This window comes from Gracilinanus agilis, chromosome 6 (genome assembly GCF_016433145.1).
Source record: "Gracilinanus agilis isolate LMUSP501 chromosome 6, AgileGrace, whole genome shotgun sequence".
In the NCBI taxonomy this organism is placed as follows: Eukaryota; Metazoa; Chordata; class Mammalia; order Didelphimorphia; family Didelphidae; genus Gracilinanus; species Gracilinanus agilis.
This window is the reverse complement of record NC_058135.1, coordinates 14,839,654-14,864,275: the sequence shown is the minus strand read 5'-3', so window position 1 is coordinate 14,864,275 and position 24,622 is coordinate 14,839,654. Positions and strand designations below refer to the sequence as shown.

General features: G+C 39.3%; 1 protein-coding gene across 1 annotated transcript in view; it reads left to right on the top strand.

The window, feature by feature from the left end:
• Nucleotides 1-24,622, top strand: part of LOC123251810 (poly [ADP-ribose] polymerase tankyrase-1-like) — a gene marked incomplete at its 5' end in the record, with an annotated part of 207,869 nt that overhangs the window by 96,669 nt on the left and 86,578 nt on the right. Inside the window, 2 exons of the mRNA XM_044681123.1 lie at nt 3,091-3,127; nt 3,899-3,974. Coding sequence (XP_044537058.1) covers nt 3,091-3,127; nt 3,899-3,974 — 113 coding nt within the window. The remainder of the gene's footprint in view (nt 1-3,090; nt 3,128-3,898; nt 3,975-24,622) is intronic.

The window sequence follows — 24,622 nt, the reverse complement described above, 5'->3', positions numbered from 1 at the left end:
ACTTGTGGAATTGAACACAGACATGCACATCCCGTTACATCTATCTTCTCATTTATTTGAGCAATTAAAGCAGTTAACTTGGGAGAGTAATCATAGGAATTTGTAATCTCTTTTTTTTGGCTACTTGTTCAATTTTTAGTCCCATTTACTTTCTTTTAATCAAATAAAAATATTTTAAGCCATTTATTTTCACCGTTCCTGGATGCTATTATCTTGACTGTAATTGCCTAGTTTCCTCCCTGGCTGATCCATTGCTAGTCTTTATCTGGGTGTTATTATAGAATATAAATGCTCCATAGAGCATCATAGTTGTAGCCAGAATATTTTCAGATCTCTAGCAAACAAGAAAAAGCTAGAGGTTGAATGATTAAAATAAGTTGCTCAGATTTGTTGTCAGAGTGTGTGAGAGGCTTTGAATTCATTATGCTCCTGGCTCTTGAGATGTGATGTGTGAAAAATAGTCCTTGCTGTTTATAGATGGGGATCCTTGGGCACCAGACAGTGGATGTTGGAATGTATTGCACAGATGCTGATGAAAAAACCAGAGCCCATAAGACAATGAACAAAGAATCATTTTAACACCTGTGTTGAAATCTCCTGTATGTATGGAGTTCTGGGTTTCTCTTTGAAAGCTTAAGAGTTTTTTGCTTGATTTAAAAACAACAGCTCTATATATTTGCAAAACTGTTGTACAATGGTGACTAGATTGACACTTTATGATGGATAGATGCTTTGGGAAGAGCCTCTATGAATTAGGGGATCCAGCATTCTAGATGATACCAATATCTATAAATATCCATGATTATTCCCTCCTTTTTACTCTTTGGGATTCATTTCCTATGTAGTGACATCATTAGTAGTTTACAGAACAAAATATGTTCAGCTCAGAGGGACTTTTAAATTTCTCACTACAAAACAAACACAAAAGCCTACATCACAGAAGTGTGTATATACCATGTTATCTCATATAAGTATTTATGATTTTACTGAGTTTATATTAGCATTGTTGTACTCCGGCAATTGAGAAGATGAGGTTAGTAGTTTTCATTAGCATTTGTCAGTTGAAACATTCAACTCTCTTAAACAGATTTAGATTATAGGTTTCAAATCAGGCCTGATTGACTCATTAAAGTTGTCTGGTTTTCAGGATAGACCTTTTAATTTATTCAGTTTATTGCACTGGACTTGGCAATAAGAGTACCTGAGTTCATATTCTGACATCTTAACACATGTGATACTTTTGCCAACTGATGTCCCTACATGGGACCTTGGGTTCCTCATCTATAAAATAATGAAATGAACTGGATCAGGCATTTAGCATATGGACCCCTTCTCAGACTGATAGGTTTAAATGAATGAAATAAAATACTTTTATTTAAAAAAAAACAAACAATTCTATTGAAATAGAATTCTTTCCCCATCCAAATTCAAGGACCTCTTGAAGTCGGCCTGTAGACACAAGTCAGGATTACCTAACTAGTTGATTTCAGTTATAGATGTTGTGATCATGCATTTGTATCTTTATAATCGAGCAGCTCTGATTCTGTAGTCAACTAGTTGCTAGACTTGAAATATGTTGAGGGGATTTGAAGAGAGCAGCTAGTCTGTCCATGACATTTCCCTAATCCATGTGGTCCAAGGTCATTGTTGAACTTGCACCTGTCTGAGTATGCTACATCAGGTTGTAAATTTTGAACACACATTTATTTAAATTACTTTAGAAGCTACTCTTCAAAAAATACTGAAGCTTGTGGTTAGAGTTCCATAGTCTTAAACTATTCTTGTCTTGTGGCAACACAGACAGGGGTGCAAACAGATTGATGGGATTTGCCCACATGGGTGGGGTGCACATTTGCTGTTGCCCTAGAGCAAAACTCCAGGAGCAAGTTTGTAGGTGGTTATCCATTTTGAATAAAATAACTTTTATTGATGCATTTAATATTTTAAGAATAAAATAACTTTTGCTTTTGCTGACTTTTTCTTTTATAAAGCCAGTTTTTAAAATGCCTCCACATATTTACTGTCTTCTTGGAGGTCATTTTTGCTTTAATGATGTAAAAAACTGAGACAGTGTATTAATGCTGAGTCACAGGCTAACCCTTCTCATTTCTCAAGTGATAACATTTTTTAAAATCCCTTGTCCTTCACTTGACATAACAAAAGAAATCTGGTAGATTCAATTTTGCTCCAGAGATGCTGAAATTATTTTGCTGTATCCAGAAATCTATTCTTCTATATAATGAAAAAAATCACTAGACCAGAATCTTCCAACTGGAAGGCTACAGTGCCTCTCAGGTGACAGAGCACCCTGCCTTTCTTTGGGTTGGGTTTGTTAAAGGATCCCCCACGCCCTCTTCCAGATTGTGCTAGATTCTCATTTAGAACCCTGAAAGGGAAGAGGGACATAAGATGCCTTAGACCAGAGCATTTTCTGTTTGCTGGTGGTGGGGGAGCTCTGCCTTGTAAAAGGCTCATCCCATTCTGTGCATGTTTCCTTGGATTTTTCTGCCACAGACCCAGCTTCTCTATGGAGGCAAAGACTTCTCTGTGTTTCTGCTATTTGTTTAGGGGCTCTGAAGCCCCAGCGTGGCCAGCTACAGAGTAACCACTTTAAACAAACTTTCTTTGTCCTTCCAAATAAATTAAGGTGGGGGTGTTTGGAAGAAGGTTGTAATTTGTCCCTTTAAAGAGCCGCACTGTTTGGCTTTTCCCTGGTCCACGAGTCTAGTGTGACAGCCTGAATAGAGTGGGGGAGGGGACATTGTCTTGCACTGGCCTGCTGTTAGCAGAGGGGAATGTGTTTCTGGATCCAAGATTGCACATTCATTGGTTGTCTGAAGCAAGCCATTTCATGGGAGGATTGGACAAGAAGCTGCGTCAATTTGCTGCCGGTCTCCAAGGCACTGGTGATGCTGCCTGCTTCACAAGCTGGCTCACGTCACAGCTCCATCACCCAGCGGGGTGTGGACTCTCTCTCTGTCTCTCTTTTTTCCCGTTCTTCCTCTGTTTAATTCTGTATTTGTTGCCTGCTGCATTTCTTCATCTGTCTTCTGCCAAATGCTAACAGCATGATATTTTGCAATCATCTAGGTGAATACAAGAAGGACGAACTCCTAGAAGCTGCTAGGTAAGTGATTCCATTCAATTTAAGTCAGTACAATGCATTCGAAAGGAAAAACGGGGTGGGGGAACTGTATCGATTTTATGTTATCACTGCCTTGATTTGACCATATGAGATAATATGGCTAGGTTGGCCAGTAGGGCTTTGTAGACTTTGTCATAAATGGGAAAGAATGGTTAATGAAATATGATATTGGTTAGAAGCATTATTAATTAGATTGGCTTATAAGGTGCCAGGAAGCCCCTATGCCTCTTAGTTGCCCATGTTTTTTAAGAACCTAATGGCATATTAAGAATGTTTCTGTCAATTCCTGTGTCTTAAAGCTTTATTTTCAAGATGTTTTCCTCTGATATTTTTCCAAGCAAAGCCTATATAATATATAATATAGCAAATATTCATAGCTAGGAAAAAACCTTATTTCTCTCTTTTGTTATTGAGCTGTTAAAATTGAACCACTAGCTTTTTTCTTTTCATAGTGTTTTATTTATCTTTCCAGCTCTAATGCTTTTGGTCACATGATAACAGTATGAAGTTCATTTTGATCATCAAGAAAATGGCTTTGTGCAGCTCTGTGACGGAGGTGCCCAGAGCCTGAAGCTCTAGGACATCCTGAAATAGAGGAATAAGGGATTGTTTGGAAAAATACTGACAACTCTGGGAATTACCAATAATTTAGATCCATGTTCTAGAAAAGATTTATTTTGTGGTATGGAGAATACCAGTACATGGCCATATAAAACTAATTTTTTAAATGGATTGGCTGATTTCCTTTTCTAGGAGTGGTAATGAAGAGAAACTGATGGCTTTACTGACTCCTCTAAATGTGAATTGCCATGCAAGTGATGGACGTAAGGTAAGTTGGGGAAAATAGAAGATTTTAATATTTAAAAGGTATTGTAGCAAAAAATATTAAATTATTAAAATTATTTTAAAAGATAAATTCAATTTAGATAAAAATTTTCATCTTTTTACTACATTAAATACTATAAATGTTATTGACGGTCATGACAGATTTTTTAGAGCTCTTGGAAAATGTGGATTTCAAGTAACTCTTTCCTTTGACATATCAAGCATCAAGAACTGTTTCTTATCTAGAACCTCTAGGTTTGTTAGTTCTGAAATCAGCAGGGCTCTTTTCCACTTGTCCTGATGGAAATTTAGAAGAGACATGTTTGTTTACTCATTGTTAAAGTTTATTTAAACCATTTAAAAACTAATTTGAGATGGAAGTAGAGTTTGTTTTAAGAGTTTAATAATTTGATTTTTCAAGTTGAGGGGATATTTATGAGATTTCTTTTGAGATGTACACATTTTACATTTTCTGGTTTTCTTTGAATAAGATTTAGTGTTCCTGTGTTGAATTAAAAAACAAAATGAATCTAGATTAGAGAGTGGGAGTGGAGTTAAGTTCCTTAGAAGTGCATATTATAATGTTGAAGTAATACAGATAATGTATAATTAATTCACTATTGTCGAAACTGCTACTTTAAGGTATTTTGTGATGTTTTATTCCTTCATTTGGAACTTGGCATTGACAAAGTTTTTGTAGGAATTTACACAGTAGACATTCAGAGCATGGTGTCCTGGACTGTCTGAATTTCAGAGATAGCTGATACTTGCGCTTTAGAGGCTAAAGGAAATATTTTTCATTGTTAAACTTTTAAATATTTTAAAAATACTTTTTGCTTCATGAGGAAAATCATGTGTCTTTCCTGTGAAATTGGTTAATTTGTGAAAATATGCTAATAACTTAGGTAGCATTAAATAACATTCACTTTAAATGATAAGCTATTATTTAAAGAAGGGAATTCTCTTGGTTTTAAATGCTTTGGGTATTAACATTTTAAAGGTTAGACTTAGTCAATTTTTCTTGATCCCTTTCAACCAGTTTTTATGAAAGTATGACCTTGGGGAGTGTCTGAACCCTAAGCAAGCCTTCAGAGAGTGATCTCAGTCGTTGTCATATATATGTAGGATCTTTACTTAGTGATGGTTTGGTTTGGATTAGGACAAAGGTGACTCAAACACTGAAGCTGTGAGTGTGGGAAGAGATGGTCTTCATACCATCTTACAGATGGTGAGTTACTCCCATTTTCAGGTTTGAACTGAGTGAAGCACAAAGTGAAGTGAGTAGAATCAGGAATACAACATATATAGTAACACCAATAATGAACTGAGGTAGAAGTTTTAGAACTAAAAGGGCCCTTAAGATCATTGGGTTCAATTCCTTTAGGCCCAGGTTGGTTTTACCAGAATTTCATGGTCAGTTAATATCAGAACCAGTCTCTTCTGGTGCTAAGTGGAGCATTTTTCCCACTGCCCCATTGGCACGTTGCCATTTCCATCCTTGAAGTTTCTTGTTGCCCTCTGGTGGGTGTTTGGAGAGTCAGATTGGCTTTGGGACCCTCTCAGAAGACCAGTTTCTGACTAATAAGCTTTAACAATGGCAAACACAGCCATGTTTGGTTTTTCATTATCCTGGCATCAAGTAAAATGGAACTAATAATACCAATACCTGAGCACTTTATTCACAGAGCTGTAATGGAGCTGGAATGACAGACTGTGGGTAAAGTGCTTCACAAACTTTAAGGGGCCACAGGAATGGAGGTGAAGGTTAATCATTTTTCCCCAAGTGTCAGCTTTTGGAGAGCTACTCCCAGAGCCTGGGAGAAATGCTCAGTATTCAATAAGACAGGGAATGTAGGGGTCCCTACATACAGTAGGAGGTTAAGTAGGAGATCAAGATAGCTCTCATACATAATACAGCAGTGATGGCAAACCTATGGCATGGGTGCACATGCAGAGCACTCTCCCCCAAAGTTTGTTACTAGAAAGGCAGAGGGACTCAGGTGGAACTCTTTGCCTCCCCTTCTTCCCCACCCCTCTTCCCAGCAGCCAGTGGGAGTACACAGGGGGTAAGGTGGGCAGCTCACAAGCTATAGAGCTGAAGGGGAGCAGAGCCCTCAGGCCACTCCCCTCCCCCTCTCTACACTTGGACATTCCTCACTTCACCTGCCCCTCCTTCCAGCAGCCTGTGGGAGTACTTTCTCCCTCCTCTGTGTGGGGTAAAGGGGGTGGGGCAGGGCACACCCAGCACTTGGTTGGGGGGGCACAGTATGTGGTGGGGGGGGTAGGTACAACACTAGGGGGGGGTGTTGGAGTGAGGCCTGGCACTCTGTCTCTAAAAGGTTTACCATCACTGTAATATAGCATCAGTCTGGAGGATGGAGAGCGAGGAGGCTCTTCATAGCTGACCATGATTTCAAGGAGAAGAAAAGTATTTGTAAAGGTTTTGTTTTCAAAGAAAATGAGATCAAGAGGTGGAAGACCAAATGCTCTGCAAAATTGGAGTAGCAGTGCTTTCTGGCTTCTGGTGGCCCCAAGGTTTTTCAAACCAGCTGAACACCTGTGGTGTGCAGGGCTCCTACAAACATACACACCCCTTCAAATTTAGAAACATAGACTAAATTAGTATAATAAATTGTTCTTGTTTCAAAGGATAATCTTTCCTGATTACCCTAGACAGAGATGATGCTCTCCCATCTCAGACTTTTTACATCTCCTTTACTAGATAACTCCATGGATAGCATGTTGTATCTCATTCTACATAGTTATATCATAGTTACTTCTGTAGCTTCCTTTCTCTCCCTAGTAGGCAGAACTGAATCCTCCTCTTTTTCGTATCCTACATATCTCAAGCACTCAAGTTTGTCAAATGAGTGAGCTTCCTCCCTGAGGAACAAGACTTATTCATTTGTAAGAAAAGAACCTTCCTTTTGAAAAACTTTTAAAATTTAGAACATATAGGGAGGTGTATATAATTAGGAATGCTTTATAGTCTGTTATTTTTGGTATTTATACCATAGTGGAAAATGGTATGTTTAATCTAAATTTATAGTATGCTTCAAATATTAATAAAAAACTAAAGAGTACACAGTATATCTTAAAATTCTAGAACTAGCACCATTCTCTAGAAATGTACTATGCTTGTTATTTCTCTAAAATTGAAATTGAATAGGAAAAAATTAAATTCAAATGTTAACTTAGCTTTATTGACATTCAAAAGAGATGGAGAATCATCTAGAAACATCCCTCTATACCCAAAGGTCAGATACTATTTTAAATGAATTATATTGACATTTTGATACTACTCCAGTTCATATGTTACAGTCCCAGTCTTCAAGATGTCCCAGTTACTCAATACTAGATACTAGTAGAGACTTGGGCAATATATGTCATTGTCTGGACAGTATCCTCTTTGTTTCATTGTTGTCTTTGCCATGAAACTGCCCCCAAAATATGACTGAGAAGTTCTAGTTGCTAAATTGAGTGTCATCTTCCTAGGTCTGACTACAAAGTTTTTTCAGAGCCTGTGAAGAATTAGAATTTGTGATTAAGAAGTGCCTCACTTAGGTTTTCAGGATGTGGCATAGAACCCACTTCATTTTCTGTGTTGATTTTCTAACCGCTGGGGTTAATGTTTTGTTGAGACCATGCCTACACTTCTTGGCTTCTCCACTTGACAGCACTGTCATTCTTTTTACCAGAAAAAAAACTAGGCTGCTGTCAGACTCAGAGCTTGATAAATAACAAAGACCTGCATAAATTTCAGTTTCTCAGTAGTACAGACCCAAAGTTCACCTTCTGTGTTGAATAGTAGGCAAGGAAATTGTGTGGTGCTGTGTGGGCTTTTTTGTTTTTCAAATCCCTTTTTATGTAATAAAGTGGGATTATATAGTGACAGAATAAGTTTTAAATAGTCTCTAATTCTGTCTCTTCAACTTGGTGATTATCTAATTAGATAATATGAACTATTCTGCTTTTTGTCCCCATAGACATTTGTTTGGCTTACCTTTAATGTTCTAAAGATAATGACTAAGAACTATTAATTCTTTTACCTTTGTCATTTATAATGTTTTTCTCAATAGTAATTTTTCACAAAAAGCCTTGTATGTACAAAGCAGAGTTAGAACCCCATTATCTTCATGTTCCTCAACATTTTCTTCTTTTAAGGCACTTCAGTCCAAGGGAAAATATATTTTTTTTGTGGACATTCTATATAAAAATGAACCCCTCTCTTGAAATTCATGGACTAAGTGTGCCTTCTCCCCACTGACTCCATAGGCATTATTTAACCCTGGCAATTGGCCTCCATTTTGCTTTTCAGGCTTTTTCTCAGGAACTCTAGAGACGTGTCCTTCTGAACTCTGAATTTATCTGCTAACTAATTTTAAGGCCTTGGAGTCTTTTTTTTTTTTTTCCAATTTGATTTTCATAAGACTAATGGGCACAGCTTTTAAACAAGTAAACACATATATTTTTTTAAACCCTTACTTTCCGTCTTAGAATCAATACTGTGTATTGGCTCCAAGGCAGAAGAATGGTAAGGGCTAGTCAATGGGGGTTAAGTGACTTGCCCAGGGTCACACAGCTGAGAAGTGTCTGGGGCTGGATTTGAACCTAGGACCTCCCATCTCTAGGCCTGAGTCCAAATTCATCTCTTACTTTGTTTCATTATAACCAATTTCAGAGTCTTCCTATATATATGTCAGTCACACAACAAAGGCATAAGACAGTCCCTACCCTCACAGAGCTCATGATCTAATGGAGGAAAACAACATATAAAAGGAGAATAAGGGTTGGCAGGGAAGGGAAGGAGAGGAGATTACAATTACCTGGCCAAGAAGCAAGTGATCTGAGGAACTGAAATTGAATCACATCTTACCAAATGATGAGTTTCCAGAGGTTATGGTATCCAAGAAGGTGGCTGAGTGGGAAATGACCAAATCAATTCCCAAGGTGCACTCCTCAAACAGAGGACCTGGGAGAGCTTCTGGGAGGGATTATCTCCTGGGCAGGGGTTGCTGGCAAGTATGAGTTTCAGAGCTGTTTTCATGTTGTGGAATGATGAGTTTATGAAGTTCAAGAAAGCAGCTGGATTGGGAAGTAGGTGAATTCTTAGGTTTCTCAGTCAGGGAGAGAAGCTACAGGAGATAGAAAAAGATCCATATACTTGTCTCCTCTGTTGTTCATTGCTTGCATTTGTATACCCAGCATAGTGCCAGCACATAGTAAGAACTTAATAACTCTTTCTTGTGTTGCCTTCATTGTTGCCACAGTGTACCCTAAGCGCCTTGAATCTTGTAAGCACTCAATAAATTTGGCTCATCTGAAATTTCACCTTTTTGGTCCTCAAAACCTCTTCGAATTGTCCCAAACCCTCATAAATGTCAGGTGGTCCGAACTTGAAAAAGTACCTTTTAAAATTGGAGATTCTTAACTGGGGATCAATGAAATTGCTGTTTTGATAGTCTGGTAACTCTTTTTTACTACTATTATTGGCTTCCTTTTTAATCCTCTTTTAAAAATTTTATGTATTTAAAAGCATGATTCTAAGAAGGGGTCCAGGGTCTACAGCTCACAGACTGCCAAAGGGTCCTTGAGACAGAAAAGGGCAAGAATTCCTGTTTCTTGTCATCTAGTCCAATCCAACTATTTTAGAGATAAGAAAACTGAGACTCATCAAGATAAATGATGGATGTAGTGTCATATAAAACTTAATGGCAGAACTGGGACTCACTTCTGATCATGTTGCCTCAGATCCCAAAGCCCCTTCCTTTGAATCCCCCTAAAAACCGATTGGAAATGCTCTGACTTTGAGTAAAGATGCAACAGGAAACTAAAATTGTGGGCTCACGTCATGAGTCTCCCTGTTGCACACTAAGTGCCAACTACTGCTGCGTCCCTATCTCCTATAGCAGGGGTGGGCAGCGTATGGCTCTTTCTGCAGGAGCCATAAAGTCCATTTTTTTTCAGGCGCTGTTACAGGAGCGGCACTGTGAGCACTGTACGGCTCTCACGAAATGACATTTAAAAAAATGTGGTATTTATAGCTCTCACGGCCATAAAGGTTGCCGACCCCTGCCCTGTAGTGATGCTTTGTCATTATCAATATCTGTTGACAAGTGGTTTCTGTTTATTTTAGTTGCTTAATGGCTGTGCCATCTCTGTCTGAGTATCTTCTGAGTCCAAGACCCTATGCCTTGATGAGTCAAGACATGTTTTCAAAGAGTTTGGAACTGATTAGGGGAGTTAAAACATTCCCAATGCATGGAATTTAGGGTTAGCTGTGATCCCCTTTGGAAGCAAACTTACTCTTTATCCAGGAATGTTTCCATTTCTCTGTTCTTCCCCATCTGAGGTCTCATTTGTGAATGAGTTAATGCCCCTGGTTTTCTACAAGGATTCACTCATTGCATTGTTCAGGAAGAAGCTGGCAAGGAGCTCGTCTTTGGGACTTCAACTTTACAATTTGTAATTCATCAGACTCTTAACTGCCAGATGTCTGTCTAGTTTTTTAAAACAAAAAAGTACTCATGGTTTTTAAGGGTTGGGAAGTTGTAGTTGTTGTCCGTGTGGAGCTAATAAAGAATATAGGAGTTTCATCCATGACCACAACCATTTATCCACAGATACTCAGTCATGGAGAGCTGCTGTTGTTTTGACTATCTGACCAGTAGCTTATATACTTCCCTTCCCTTTATCTTTTTTTTCTTTTAACCTTTATATGGCAAATTGAATTTTTTGCCAACACTGGCTATGTAGTGAGCTCCAGGCAACACTGTAAAAGGCCTAACTCCCTGCCCTCAAGGAGTCTAAATCCTAGAACTACTTTTCTGATGGATTTTCTCATCCAAGTCTTTCTAGAAATCTTTCTTAAGGATTAAGCTCTGAAGACCCTTTGTTATGATTTGCTCATTATTTTGAGGCTACTGACCTAGCACAAGACCTTAAGTCTATCTCTCTCCCCTTTCCACCCCATTGACTTTTTCTCTCTCTTCTGTTTCTCTTTCCTGTCTCTGTGTCTGTCTCTCTGTTTGTTTTTCTCCATTCTTCTTCAGGTGTCCATGGTATTAGTGACTGCTGTCATGCTTCCCACTCGGAGCTGCTGTGCATTTACATGATTCCTTTGTGTATGATAACATTGTTAAAATGAAGGTGTTTACATTGACATTTTACAACATCTAACTGTATTTTAAAATATTTCTACTTGGGCAATTATTATTTGTATACACTACTTTAAGAAAACCTAACACCCACCCAGCCTGGGAAAAGAGAGAGAGAGAAATTTGAGGACTTACATTTAGATGTTTGAAAAAGTTCTTTTAAATGTGGATCTCCCATAGCCTTGGGAATAGTAGTGCTCCCCAGACTACTTGCCCTGCCTCCAGCCAGCCACCATAGCCATCACCTAGGGAAGCAATCCTGGTGTAGATATATCCTGGCAACTGCCATTGTGGGTGTTGTCTCTCCTATCTCTCCAGCTCCTAAAGACCCAGAAAAGAATGTCCTCATCACTAAAGTCCTTGGAATTATGAAATGTATAATCAGAAACTGATTTAGTTTAAGAATGGAAACATAATTAAAGAAAGATGTATTACCATTTGCTTTGCCAACTATACTATAAGGACCATGAGACCTTTCTATCCATTGTGCCACTAAAACTTCTTATATGTGTTGTCTTCCTTGAGCAGAATCTTTCTCTAATTTTAGTAAGTTGGGATTTGGGGGTGTGGTATAGTTGTTGATGAATAGAATTTTTTCCTTTTGAGAACTGTCTATTCATATCCTTTGACCATTTATCTATTGGGAAATGTTTTTTGTTGATGTATATTTGTGGCATTTTCTAATCTTGCATTTCAGTCCTTTTTCAGAGAAGCTTACTGCAAAGAATTTTCCCCATTTAACTGTTCGCTTTCTGATTTTAACTACCTTGGTTTTGTTTGTACAAATCCTTTTTATATAATCTAAGTTGTTCATTTTGCCTTATGTGATCCTCTGTTCCTTGTTGGATTATGAATTTTTCCCCTATTCATAGTTGTAAAAGGTATTTTCATCCTTGCTTCTCTAATTTATTAATCATATAATCTTTGATAGCCATGGATCTGTTTGGAGTTCATCTTGGTATATGGTGTGAAATGTTGGTCTATGCCAAATTTCTGCCAAATCTCTTTCCATTTTTCTTAATAGCTTTTGTGTAATCATGATTACACAATTACATAAATACTTTTGGAAGGAGCTTGGCATCTTTGGGTTTACTGATCCCTGTGCTACTGTGTTGATTTGTTTTAGTGTGTGTGGTGTGCTTAATCTGTTTGCATATGTAGCTTTTAACAATGCTGAAGCAAATTTGAACAACTAACAGTCATTGAAAACGAAGGAAAAGAATTAAGTGGAAACTAAACCTGAAACTTGGCAACCTGCATATGTCTTCTAGATTTTTTTAAATGTTTACCTTAGCTGTGGCTAGTTTTTATGTTAATGTCCTATATTTGGATAAACTAGTTCTGAACATAGAAAGACATGTTTTTTAAAAAAGAAAAAGAGCCTTTATATTTTCCATTATTAGGAAACTAAGAATATCTTCTTTGCATTCTTCTCCTTTTTCTCCCCTCAGATTATCAATAAATAGAGAACTGGGGGCAGGGTGTGGATGGGGTAGCGACCCTCAAGGCCTTCTAGTTCAACCCTTTCATTTGATACATGGGGAATCTAAGCCTGAGATGGACAGTGACTTTCAGGAAGTAGCTGAGTGGGGATTTGAACTCATGTCCTGTGGACTCCAGAAGGATCTTACTCTTCTACCACAAAGAAATTGGAGTGACTGCTTGAGATAAAACCAAAGACATGTCCTTTGTGTGCATGTGTGAGTTAGATTTAATAAAGAGGAAATACTGGATTAGCAACAGAAACAGTGGCCCAGATTGTTCGTTAAGAGTCTCTTTCCTTCTCCATCACTAGCAATTTGCTTTTTTGTATATCTAGGTATAACAAAAAGCTGTTTGTACATAGAGATGTCCATGGTGCTGCTGAGCTGCTACCAAACAAAAGTCTTTCAGTTCTTTTCCATGAGACACTACTAATGGACTGTCCCATGGGCCAGGAAATGCCTTTGCTGACTCCACTGTCACTTGCTATGCTCATCACATTTACAGATGACCCCCAAACTGAAGATTGCTAACAAGCTGGATGAGTCAGTATCCCAAGGGATCTTTATAGGCTAAAGTATTGGACAGCATCTTCTAGGAGGAAGGACAACTAGGATACAAAAATTTAACTCTATAACCATAATATGAGAGAGGCCTGGGTGGAGAGCACTTGTTCTGAAAAGGATCTGGGATTCTTAGGGGCCTGCAAATATGAGTCACCTGTATGGTGTAGCAGCTTCCAATGCTAGTGTAATCTTGTGCTGCATTAGGAAGAGCAGAATTTCCAGTGATAGCTTGACTCTACTCTGCCCTTAATCATACCTCCTCTGGAGTACAGTGTTCATGAAGTTCAGGCCACCACAGTTTGAGAAAGTCATTGATCAACTGGAACATGTCCAGAAGAGAATGACCAGGATGAAAATGGGCATATGAACATCAGTGGAAGGAATCAAACAAGTTTAGCCTGTACAAATGAAGACTGGGGGCAAATACAATAGCTTGTTCAGGTGTAGAGAAGAGATTTGACTTCTTCTGTTTAGCATCAGAAGGCATAAATAGGAGCAGTGGAAAGAAGGGAGCAAAGAGACACATTGAAGCCTGGGGTCAGGAAAAACCTTCTAACAATTAGAGCTGTCTTCCTGTGGAATAGGCTCACCTTAAGAAATCATAGAGACTGACTTCTTGGAGATCTTCAGGCAAAGACTGGATGAAAACAGGAAGGTATTTGTGAAGTTCTTAGTACAGTGCCCAACACAGGGGAGGCACTTGTTGTTCATCCTTCGTTTTCAAAGAGGACCAATGACATTATAGGCTGATGCCTTTGACTAGCACGTGAGCTGGATTGAAGGGAGGCATATGTATAACTGAAGTCCTCAATCTCATCCTCTCTTCCACAGACATCCAAGTCCAGTGGCAGGACAACTGGTCATGGCCCAGGATGCAGTAGAGGACATTGATATCTTTAAATATCTGACCAAGCTCTAAGCCCTCCATAGTACTTGCTTCAGCTACCTTCATGACCATTGGTATGAATTGTTCTCATCTGCCTGTTCTTTGAGGGAAGTCTTCACATGCTTATGGTAGACATCTCCCTAACTCACCAAAGCCATGCCCATAAACAGTGGAGATCCCTCATGGTTCTGGCCTAGATCTTCTTTTCACTCTCTTTAGACTATTTCACTTGGTGACCATATCAGCTCCTTTGGTTTTGGTCATCTCTGTGTAGATGACTCTCAGATTTACCAATCCTAACTTCTCTCAAGACCTCCATCTCACACATCATCACTGACTGCTGCCTACTGGATATATCTTTAGTTGATTGGCTTGTAGGTGCTTCAAGTGCAACACATCCAAAACAAAACTCAAACATTATCCTCCAAATCTCTCCTTTTTTCCAGCCTTTCTATCAAGTGTACCATCATCCTCCCAGTCACCCAGACTTACAACCTAGTTATCATCCTAAATTTCTAATTTACCATTGATGAAGATCCAAAAAGAGGCCTGAGAAAGAATGATCAGATAGGAAAAGATGCGGGAAAAAAGAAGTATCTTGAAAACCTAAAGAGAAGATCCTGAGAAAGAGGGTAATTAAGAGTGTTAAATGATTCAGAGACGTCAAGAAGGATAAAAATGGAGTTCATTGACTTGGCATTGAAGAGCTTGACAACTCTGAAGAGAACAGTTTGAATAATGAAGGCCAAGCTACCAAGGATTTAGAAACTAGGGGAGGAGAGGAAGTGGAAGCATCCAGGTTAGATGACTTTCTCAGGGATTTAGTGGAGAATGGGGGAGGAGGTCAGAAAAGGTGATCAAGTGAAGGTTTTTAAAGATGGAGGAGGCATGATAGGCCTATATAGGCAGACTATGAAGGAGCCATTAGGCTGAGAGAAGAGTTAGACAATCTAACCAGAGGGAGGGAGCAATGTGCCAGAGAAGAAGGGATGGGATGGGAACGTTTGTGCTTATAGAAGTGTTTGCCTTGGCAAGGAGAAGTAGTGTCTCTTCCTGCAAGGCAGAGGTGAAAAAGAAGATAGTGGGGGGTTCAGCTGAGTAATGTGAGATGAAGACAGTGAAAGAGGAAGGATGTGTTGTGAATAACCTCAGTCTTTTTAGTTGAGATCATGGGATTCAGGGTATCCTGGGGAAAATGAAGAAGGTTAGAAATAGCTGCTGAGAAAAGTAAGTTGGAGAGAATTGATTGGTGCTGTGTAAAAGGATTACTTTGCTCTGGTAAGGCTTTGATTGGACTTATGTAACATGAATTTCTAGTGGATTCAGCCATCTAGGCTTCACGATGTTCTCTGTTTCTGTTCTAGTGTGGGAATAGGGGGGCAGAGGTAAGCAGTTTAGGTTTGATGAGGCATTATTTATAAAAGGATTGGAGAGTTTTTGAGTATATAGGGGGATTGCAAGGAGTTGAACTGATTTGCCAAGAGAGCTGTAACTAGTGTGTGTTTATCGACCTCAGAAAGAAGTGAAGAGTAGAGGGATTGGAAGTCAGAGTGAGGATGAACAGAATTAGGAGTTGTAAATTCCAGGGGAAAATGGAATAATAAAATATAATCTCCAAGGAATTTCAGAATCCATGAACATATAGAGAGAGTTCTCCTGAGTGATTGCATGATACATGACTGTATGAACCTCCGTGGGTAGCTGAGGTGACAGGGAGGAGAAGACAGGCATTGAAAAGGTAGGCTTTCCTCCCTCCTTCCCCCATGTCTGGTAGAGAGACAGATTAATGCAGGCACTGAACAGCCTTGTCCATTTATTAACTTCGCACAGCTCTGGTAAATGGCTGTGGCAGTCTGTTCCCCAGGCTAATGTAGACTGACTCTAACTATAAGCACCTAAACACAGAATATTCCACTCATCCGCAAAGTCACTCAGTTCACTTTAAGCATTTCTCTACCTTTGATGGTTTTCTTTATTATACATGTATTAAAATGAATCAGCAAAGCCCCCTGCCTCTCTGTCATAGGTCAAAATTTGGGCTCCCATTTTGTTCCTTGAGTTCATATCCTAGACTTATTTTCCCTGACCATCCTCTTTCCATAGTCTAGTTTGAAGAGAACTTGGTTTTCTTTTTTAAAATCCTCATTGAGCCTTGCCTGGAGAACTGTCCTCCAAGTTGGCTAAGCCCAGAGTTAACTCTTTCTAACAAATACCATGGGAAACATTATTTGGCAGATACCATGCCTGTGGATTCTCTGATGATGGCAAGTTGTTTTGTTTGTTTGTTTTTGGAAACCCTCCTGTGTGACAATGATAATCTTAGTGTGGGTAATCATCCTGAGCCCCAGAACATTATAGAGGTACTTCAAGGATTGTACAGTCAGAAACATTTATGGAGCATCTGCTGTGTGCCAGGCTCTAAGCACTAGGGATATAAAGGGAGACAAAGAAAGGCAAAAGCCAGTCTCTTTTCTGTGAAGAGAGCATGCTGGGTACAGGGGGAGGCCACCAGAATTAGCAAAGATTGGGAAAGGCCTTCTGCATAAAGTGGGAGTGAGACAGAGGGGGAGTATTCTAGGTATGGGAGATGGCCAGAGAAAATGTCTGGAGTTGTTTTGTGTGAGAATTCCCTGACTCTCCTTCCTCTCTGTAGACCTCCAGCCTCATATCTCCATCTGGATGTCCAGTAGACATTTTAAATTCAGCATGCCCAGAACTGAACTCATCATCCCATAACCTTTCCTCTTACTGTAGAGGGCACCTCCATCTTCCTAGGGCCTTACTCTCACCTTCCATGTACAAGCTGTTGCCAAATCTTGTGGATTTTACCTCTGCAGCATCTCTTAATTATATGCCTTTTGGAGGTCTAATTACTCAAATTTATAAGGAACTAAATCAATTGTACCAAAAAATCAAACCATTCCCCAATTAATAAATGGGCAAGGGACATGAATAGGCATTTTCAGATAAAGAAATCAAAACTATCAATAAACACATGAAAAAGTGCTCTAAATCTTTAATAATTAGAGAAATGCAAATCAAAACAACTCCGAGGTACCACCTCACACCTAGCAGATGGGCTAAAATGACAGCAGGGGAGAGTAATGAATGTTGGAGGGGATGTGGCAAAATTGGGACATTATTAATACATTGCTGATGGAGTTGTGAATTGATCCAATTATTTTGGATGGCAATTTGGAACTATGCCCAAAGAGCACTAAAAGATTGCCTGCCCTTTGATCCAGCCATACCACTGCTGGGTTTATACCCCAAAGAGACCATAAGGAAAAAGACAGGTACAAAAATATTTATAGCTGCACTCTTTGTGGTGGCAAAAAACTGGAAAATGAGGGTATGCCCTTCATTTGGGGAATGGCTGAACAAATTGTGGTATATGTTGGTGATGGAATACTATTGTGCTCAAAGGAATAATGAACTGGAGGAATTCCATGTGAACTGGAAAGACGTCCAGGAAGTGATGCAGAGTGAAAGGAGCAGAGCCAGAAGAATATTGTACACAGAGACTGATACACTGTGGTAAAATCGAATGTAATGGACTTCTCTACTGGCAACAGTGCAGTGATCCAGGACAACTATGAGAGACCTATGAGAAAGAATGCTATGGACATTCAGAGGAAGAACTATGGGAGTAGAAACACAGAAGAAAAACAAAACTGCCTGATCACATGGGTGGATGGGGATATAATTAGGGATATTGACTCTAAATGAGCACCCTAGCACAAATATTAATAATATGGAAATAGGTCTTGATCAATGACACATGTAAAACCCAGTGGAAATGTGCGTCAGCTATGGGAGGGGGTGGGAAGAGGGAAGGGATGGAACTTGAATCCTATAACCATGGGGTAATGCTCTAAATTAATTAAATAAAAGATATTATTAAAAAAATAGATAAAATCTAAGAACTATGAAAAAAATTATATACCTTTTGGGTCAGCCTACTCAAGCCTCTTCCCAACTACAAACTTGAGGGATAGGGACTGCCTTCTACCTTTTTTTATCCCTGGCACTTAGCACAGTGCATAGGGCATAATAGATGCTTAATAAATGTTTATTAGCTGACTGCCATGCTGCCTCCTTACTTTTAACTGGGAATTTAAAAAGAAATTGCTCAAGTACCCAGTATCCCCATGGCTAGCACTCTAGACACTGGGGAGTCTCAGTGAGGATTTGGATTCCAGAATGTGTGTGCTCTCTCCTATGACTCTTGGAGTGAGAGGCAGTACACTAACAAACCTTCAGTAAAGCACAGGGCCATTAAAAAATGGGCTTATCCTGGCAACTGATTGCCAAAATAAAAAGTTGCATCTTCTTTCTTTTTTTTTAATTTTATAGAGGAGTTATATAGAGGCACATTATTGTATTATCATAAAATGATTATTAAAATCTTTCAAGACCAATAATACTCTTTTGGAAAGACCCCAACTTCTATTCCAGGATAATGGATATTATTACTAAACTTGTGCCTCTTCCTCCCCAGTCTTATTAGAATCTTTAATGCAAAGATATAGACCTTCTGTTTTCTCCTCCTCTTGACCCTTTCATTTACTTTTATGGCTCCAATCTGAACTTAGGTTCTAAGAATTACTGTTGCAGAAGAAAGGTGCCTGTTGGGATCTCTGAGTTCCTAAAAGTGTTTCTAAAAATCAGATAACAGAAAAAATATAGCCCTTGAATGTGTACAAAGAAATTTATACATGTTCTCATTTCCTTTTCCAAACCACTCTGATGTAGTCACTTAAGATATTGTTACCTCATTTTCTAGGTGGACATGCTGAGGCTGAGCAGCTAAGTGATTTGTCCATAGTAAGACATTGGGAATAAGTATTACGGGTAGGTTTGAACCTTAGGGGTATTTTGACTCCCATGTTCAATGTTCTTGAACCTTGCTTCTTAAACCACACTGCTAGAAAAAAAGGTCTGATCTCAGTTTATTCAGTTTGAGGAAATCCCTATATGAGGGCTAGGTAATATGGATTACTTCCTTTTTAATATTAAATTAGCATCTTCAAAAACATTGAAAAAAGGCCTCAGTTCTATTTTTTTTTTTTCAATTCTTACCATATGTCTTAGTATCAATTCAAAGACAGAAGAGTGGAAGAGCTAGGCAGTCAAGGTTAAGTGACTTGCCCAGGGTTACATAGCTAGGCAGTGTCTGAGGCCAGATTTGAACCTAGATCCCCTTGACTCCAAGCTTGGTGACCCATACACTGTGCCATCCAGCTGCCCCTGTGTCTTAGATCTTCAAATTCATTGAGTGAGTTATTGGTATGTACTAATTCAACATTAATGCATAAGTGTCTTGGTATTCTAAATCCTGTTCATAGAAAGGGATCTGGGTAATGATCAGATTATGTGAATCACTGGATTTTCTCCTGAAATATAAAGTGGTATCTTTTCTTCAGTTGCAGAAGTGCAGTCTCTCTGAAAGTCCTTAGTAGTTTCTTATTAAGAGTAATGCTGGGAGGGGCAGCTGGGTAGCTCAGTGGATTGAGAGCCAGGCCTAGAGATGGGAGGTCCTAGGTTCAAATCCAGCCTCAGACACTTCCCAGCTGTGTGACCCTGGGCAAGTCACTTGACCCCCATTGCCTACCCTTACCACTCTTCCATCTATAAGTCAATACACAGAAGTTAAGGGTTTAAAATTGGAAAAAAAAAAAAAAAAAAAGAGTAATGCTGGGGGGGCAGCTGGGTAGCTCAGTGGAGTGAGAGTCAGGCCTAGAGATGGGAGGTCCTAGGTTCAAACCCGGCCTCAGCCACTTCCCAGCTGTGTGACCCTGGGCAAGTCACTTGACCCCCATTGCCCACCCTTACCACTCTTCCACCTATGAGACAATACACCGAAGTACAAGGGTTTAAAAAAAAAAAAAAAAAGAGTAATGCTGGGGGGGCAGCTGGGTACCTCAGTGTATTGAGAGTCAGGCTTAGAGACGGGAGGTCCTAGGTTCAAATGCGGCCTCAGACACTTCCCAGCTGTGTGACCCTGGGCAAGTCACTTGACCTCCATTGCCCATCTCTTCCACCAAGGAGCCGATACACAGAAGTTAAGGATTTTAAAATAAAATAAAATAATCCCTCTGCTAATGATTTTCAAATCAATTAAAAAAAAAGGAATGCTGCTGCTATAGAAAACTCTGAGCCTTCTTTCTCAGACTTTGGAGGTGCATCAAAATTCATTTTCTTATATCCTCCTCTGTCCTGCTTATTTGGGTGCTGGCAATAGTGAATTGCCAGAGCTTGCAGAATCCCTCTGGAATTCTTAAGCATTGATCAGGTTAGTTTAACACCAGTTCTTCCATAGATTTCCCCGGTAGATTTTGGTTCTTCTCTTCTCCTTTTTCTTTCCTTCTTTGTCCTCATGCTACCTTTCCATTCCTAGTCACTCTAAATATGTACCCTTTATATTTTGTCTTAACGAAGTACCAACATTATTCTTCCTCAGGCTGTAACAAATTGCCCACCTCTTCAAACGCTTTGAATTCTTTCCTCCTCAAAGACTTAGGAGTTCATTTTCTTCATTATACCATTTCTACCTTCTCTTTAGGGGCTTCTCTCTCTGGTCACCTGTCTTTCTGAGATTGATGACATTGCTGTAATTGCCAAGTTGTTCACTTCAATAAACATTTATTAAGACATTCCTCTTCGCAAGGTCCTTTGCTTCTTTGGGTGAAAACATGAGAAATGACCCCGTCCCTGTCTCAAAGCACTTTGCAAGGTCATTTTGTGAAATTGGGCATTTTTGTGAATTTATATGATATAAGATAAAAAGTGAACAAGGCTTTATCAAAAGACCACACAAAGTACTGTGAGAGAATTTGATAATGAAGCAAGTCACTTTGAGCTAAGGGAAGGTGGAAGGATGGGGGGGGGGGGGAAGCTTGATAGAGCAGGTAGCACCTGCGCTAAGCTTTGAAAGAAGAGAAGTATTTTACTAGGTAAGGATGAAGATTAAATGCATTCCAGGCATGGAGTATGAAGAAGGAAATGCATACTTTAAAAAAAAAAATCTTACCTTCCATCTTAGAATCATGACTGTGTATTGGTAGTAAGGGTTAGGAAATGGTGGTTAAGTGATTTCCCCAGGGTTACACAGCTAGGAAGTGTCTGAGGCCAGATTTGAACCCAGGACTTCCTGAGTCTCTGGGCCTGCCTTTCAACTGAGCTGCTTAGCTCTCCCTCCCCCCCACCCCCCTCGCAAATGCACAGTTGTAAGAGACTTGAGGATATTATCAGGGATCATTTTGATGAGATCAAATATATGAAGGAAAGTCAACCTGTATGTGACATAAAGGTTGCCAGCCAAAAAGGTAGCCAGCGAGTGGAGGATGTTCCTTGCCAGGTTAAGGAATTTGCATTTTACCTTATAGGCATTTGCATGATGATTCCTTTTGGCATCTTGATTGGAAAAAACCCCAGAAACAAGACAGCTCTAAAGGAAGGAGTTAATGAGGGGAAAGGAGAATGGCAATCTGAGAGAAAAGGATAGAGATGTTTTGATTTTTCTTAAAGAATTTTGAGCTTGCATTACCTAGATATTTTGGTAGTATAGTTGATAAATCTTGGCCACTGATTGGAGTGCTGGCAATAAATGGGAAGCCTTTGTTAAATTTATGTTCCTGCCAGGAACCCTTACTTACTAAGGACCTAGACTGATGACTATGTCTTAACAGTGGCCAGAAATGAAGAAAGGAAATGCATATTTTAAATCAGAAAACAAAGCAAAACATTTTATTGTATGTTTAATATATCGGAGTTCCCTAAGCATTTTCTTTTTTTCCCCCCCATGTTCTCATAATAGCTCCAAGTTTAGATAGCCCCAAGAGATTGTCCAAACTTCATTAAGGCACTACTTACAATATCCATTTGTAAGAAGAGGTACTTGCCAAGTCATAATTATTTCCATGAACTCTTAAGGCCAATATTGATTCTCTCTCTCTTTTTTTTTTTTATTCATCTAAACTCAGCTATACCTATAAGTATCTTAAACTGACAAATAAGACTACTGTATTAATGAATTAGGACATTCCTTTATGCTTAAAAAAATTTTTGGGCCAGTCCTAAAAGGAATTTAGTAAGTTATTTTCTGTACATGAGTTTTCCTGTTAGTGATTAAAATATTATAGCTACAAAAGGAAAATGTTAGTGCTTTAAAAAAACTTAACTACAGATTGCCACAGGAATAGACTGGATCAGATGGAAGAAGACTTGAAAAATAATGGTGAAATTCATAATTCATGTGAAATTTTGAAAATTTCATTAGCAGAATTGAGTGTGCATATATTAATGTATTCATTTTCACCCTAGTGAGAACAATTTACTCAGTCACAACATATTTGTTGAACATTTTTTTTTGTCATTCAAAGCCCTTTATGACCTGCCTTTTCCTTTCTAGTCTTCATTCACATTATTTCTCCCAACATTTCTGTTTCTTCAGGCCACTAGCCTTGTGATCCTGTCAGAAGACACTTTATTTTCCCTTGTGGTTGTCTCCTCCCTCCCTAGTTTCCTTTAAGTTCTCTATTGATTATCTCTAGTTTATCATTATTTATACGCACAGTTGTTTGTTTTCCCATTAGACGGTGAGCTTCTCGAGAGCAAGGGGGACTGCTTTTTGCCTTTTTTGTGTGTCCTCAGTGTTTAACACAATTATAAATACTTCCTTACTGACTCTTTTGATGGACCACACAGTGAAGGGGTTTAGCAGTCAGTCAGCCAGTATTTATTAAGTGCCTACTGTATGCCAGGCAAAGTGTTACAAAGACAAACAGGAAACCCTGGTCCTTAAGGTGTTTTTTATGCTATTAAGGAAGGCTACATGTCTGTCATAACTATTTAGATTGACTAAAAAACAGATTGAGGCAGAAAAGCAGCAGGGGTTCATTTAGAAGGTGCTGATTGAACTGATCTTTGCAGAAAGATGGAGATTCTAAGAGTGGGCAAGAAGAAGATACAAAGGCAGAGAGATGTTGTCATGTATAAGAATTGAAGTATCTTGATGTGAAAAGGAGTGCTGAATGTATAGGACTGCTGGAAATGTTGACTTGAGGCATGTTAGGGAGATAGATAATAGAAAACTTCTGGAATTTATTGATTTGGTGTGATACCATGGTCAGAAATGTGATCGTCACTTTGGCAGTGTAGTAAAAGAAAGCTTGGAAGAGGGGAGACACTTATGGCAGAGAGACTAGTTAGTAGCAATACAGGAGAAAAGCAATGAGAACCTGAAGGAGTCTGGTGAGGATGTGAGTAGAAGGAGTAAAGGGAATGGAGAGAAGATAAATAACTCTGAGTTTACATATCTTGTGCCTGGAAGAATGTATAGAGGGGAATGATATAATGAATGAATTTGGGTTTGGATATATTGAATTTGAAATGACTGAGGATATCTAGATTGAATAGTCCAATGGGCAGTTTTGTGGTGGTGTTCACTTATTTATTTATTTATTTATTTTTAAGCCCTTACTTTCCATCTTGGAATCAATTCTGTGTAATGATTCCAAAGCAGAAGAACAGTAAGGGCTAGGCAATGGGAGTTAAGAGATTTGCCCAGGGTCACTCAGCTAGGAAGTGTCGGAGGCCAGATTTAAACCCAGGATCATCTGTCTCTAGGCCTGAGCCAGCTAGCTGTACCTTTCTTCTTTGTTTTTAAAGAGGACCAATGACATCCTGGAATGGTGTCTTGATTCAAATTGGATTTACGTGAGGCAGAGTTGCACAAAGTTGTCAGCCTCACTCTCTTCTAGAGTCAAAGTCCAGTGGCAGGACGAGTCAAGACAAGTTGGTGATGGCCCAGCATGCAGTGGGTGACTGTGGTGTCTTTGATGCTAATCAAGCTTCAAGTGCTCCACAGCACCTATTTCAGCCACCTTCATGGCCAGTAGAATAAATTATTCTCATCCTTTCCATTATCAGAAGATGTCTTCACATGCGTGGGATAGATTCCCCACTCTCCCTGTAAGGGGGAAAAAGGGGTTTTGGGGTTCAATATATTAAAAGATGGTTGCCAGAGGATTGAACTGTTATCAATCCTCAATTAAGAATAATCTCAAGTCAAAATTGACTTTCATGGAAGTTTATTTACAATTAGGAAGGTTGAAGGTAGGGAAATTGAGAGAGAGAAACTCTGGCCCAGACCAGGTAAGAGTTTTGAGGCCCAGCAGAGGGGCGCAGAGGTGAATTAAACAAGGCTTCTAGCCATGAGGCCTTTTACAATTAGAGAGGCAAGAGAGGCCTCCCTGAGGGTGGAGCCTCCAGAGACGCCCAGGGAGGAGACAGAGAGTCAGCCTAACTCACCCACGTGACAATTCAGAGGGAAGCAGTCTGAGGTCCCACCAGAGTCTCAGCATTCCAACACTCCTCCATGAACCAGAAAAGGTCCTTCACCAGATACTCTCTTCCACTGAAAACCTCTCACACACTCAGCTCTCTCTTTTTAAAGGGGTCACTTATACGACACTTCCTGTGCCTCCCTCCTAATTTGCATGTCCAATCACAATAGACTCTTCTCATAGTACTGCCTAGGGGGCAGTCAGTTGATTCT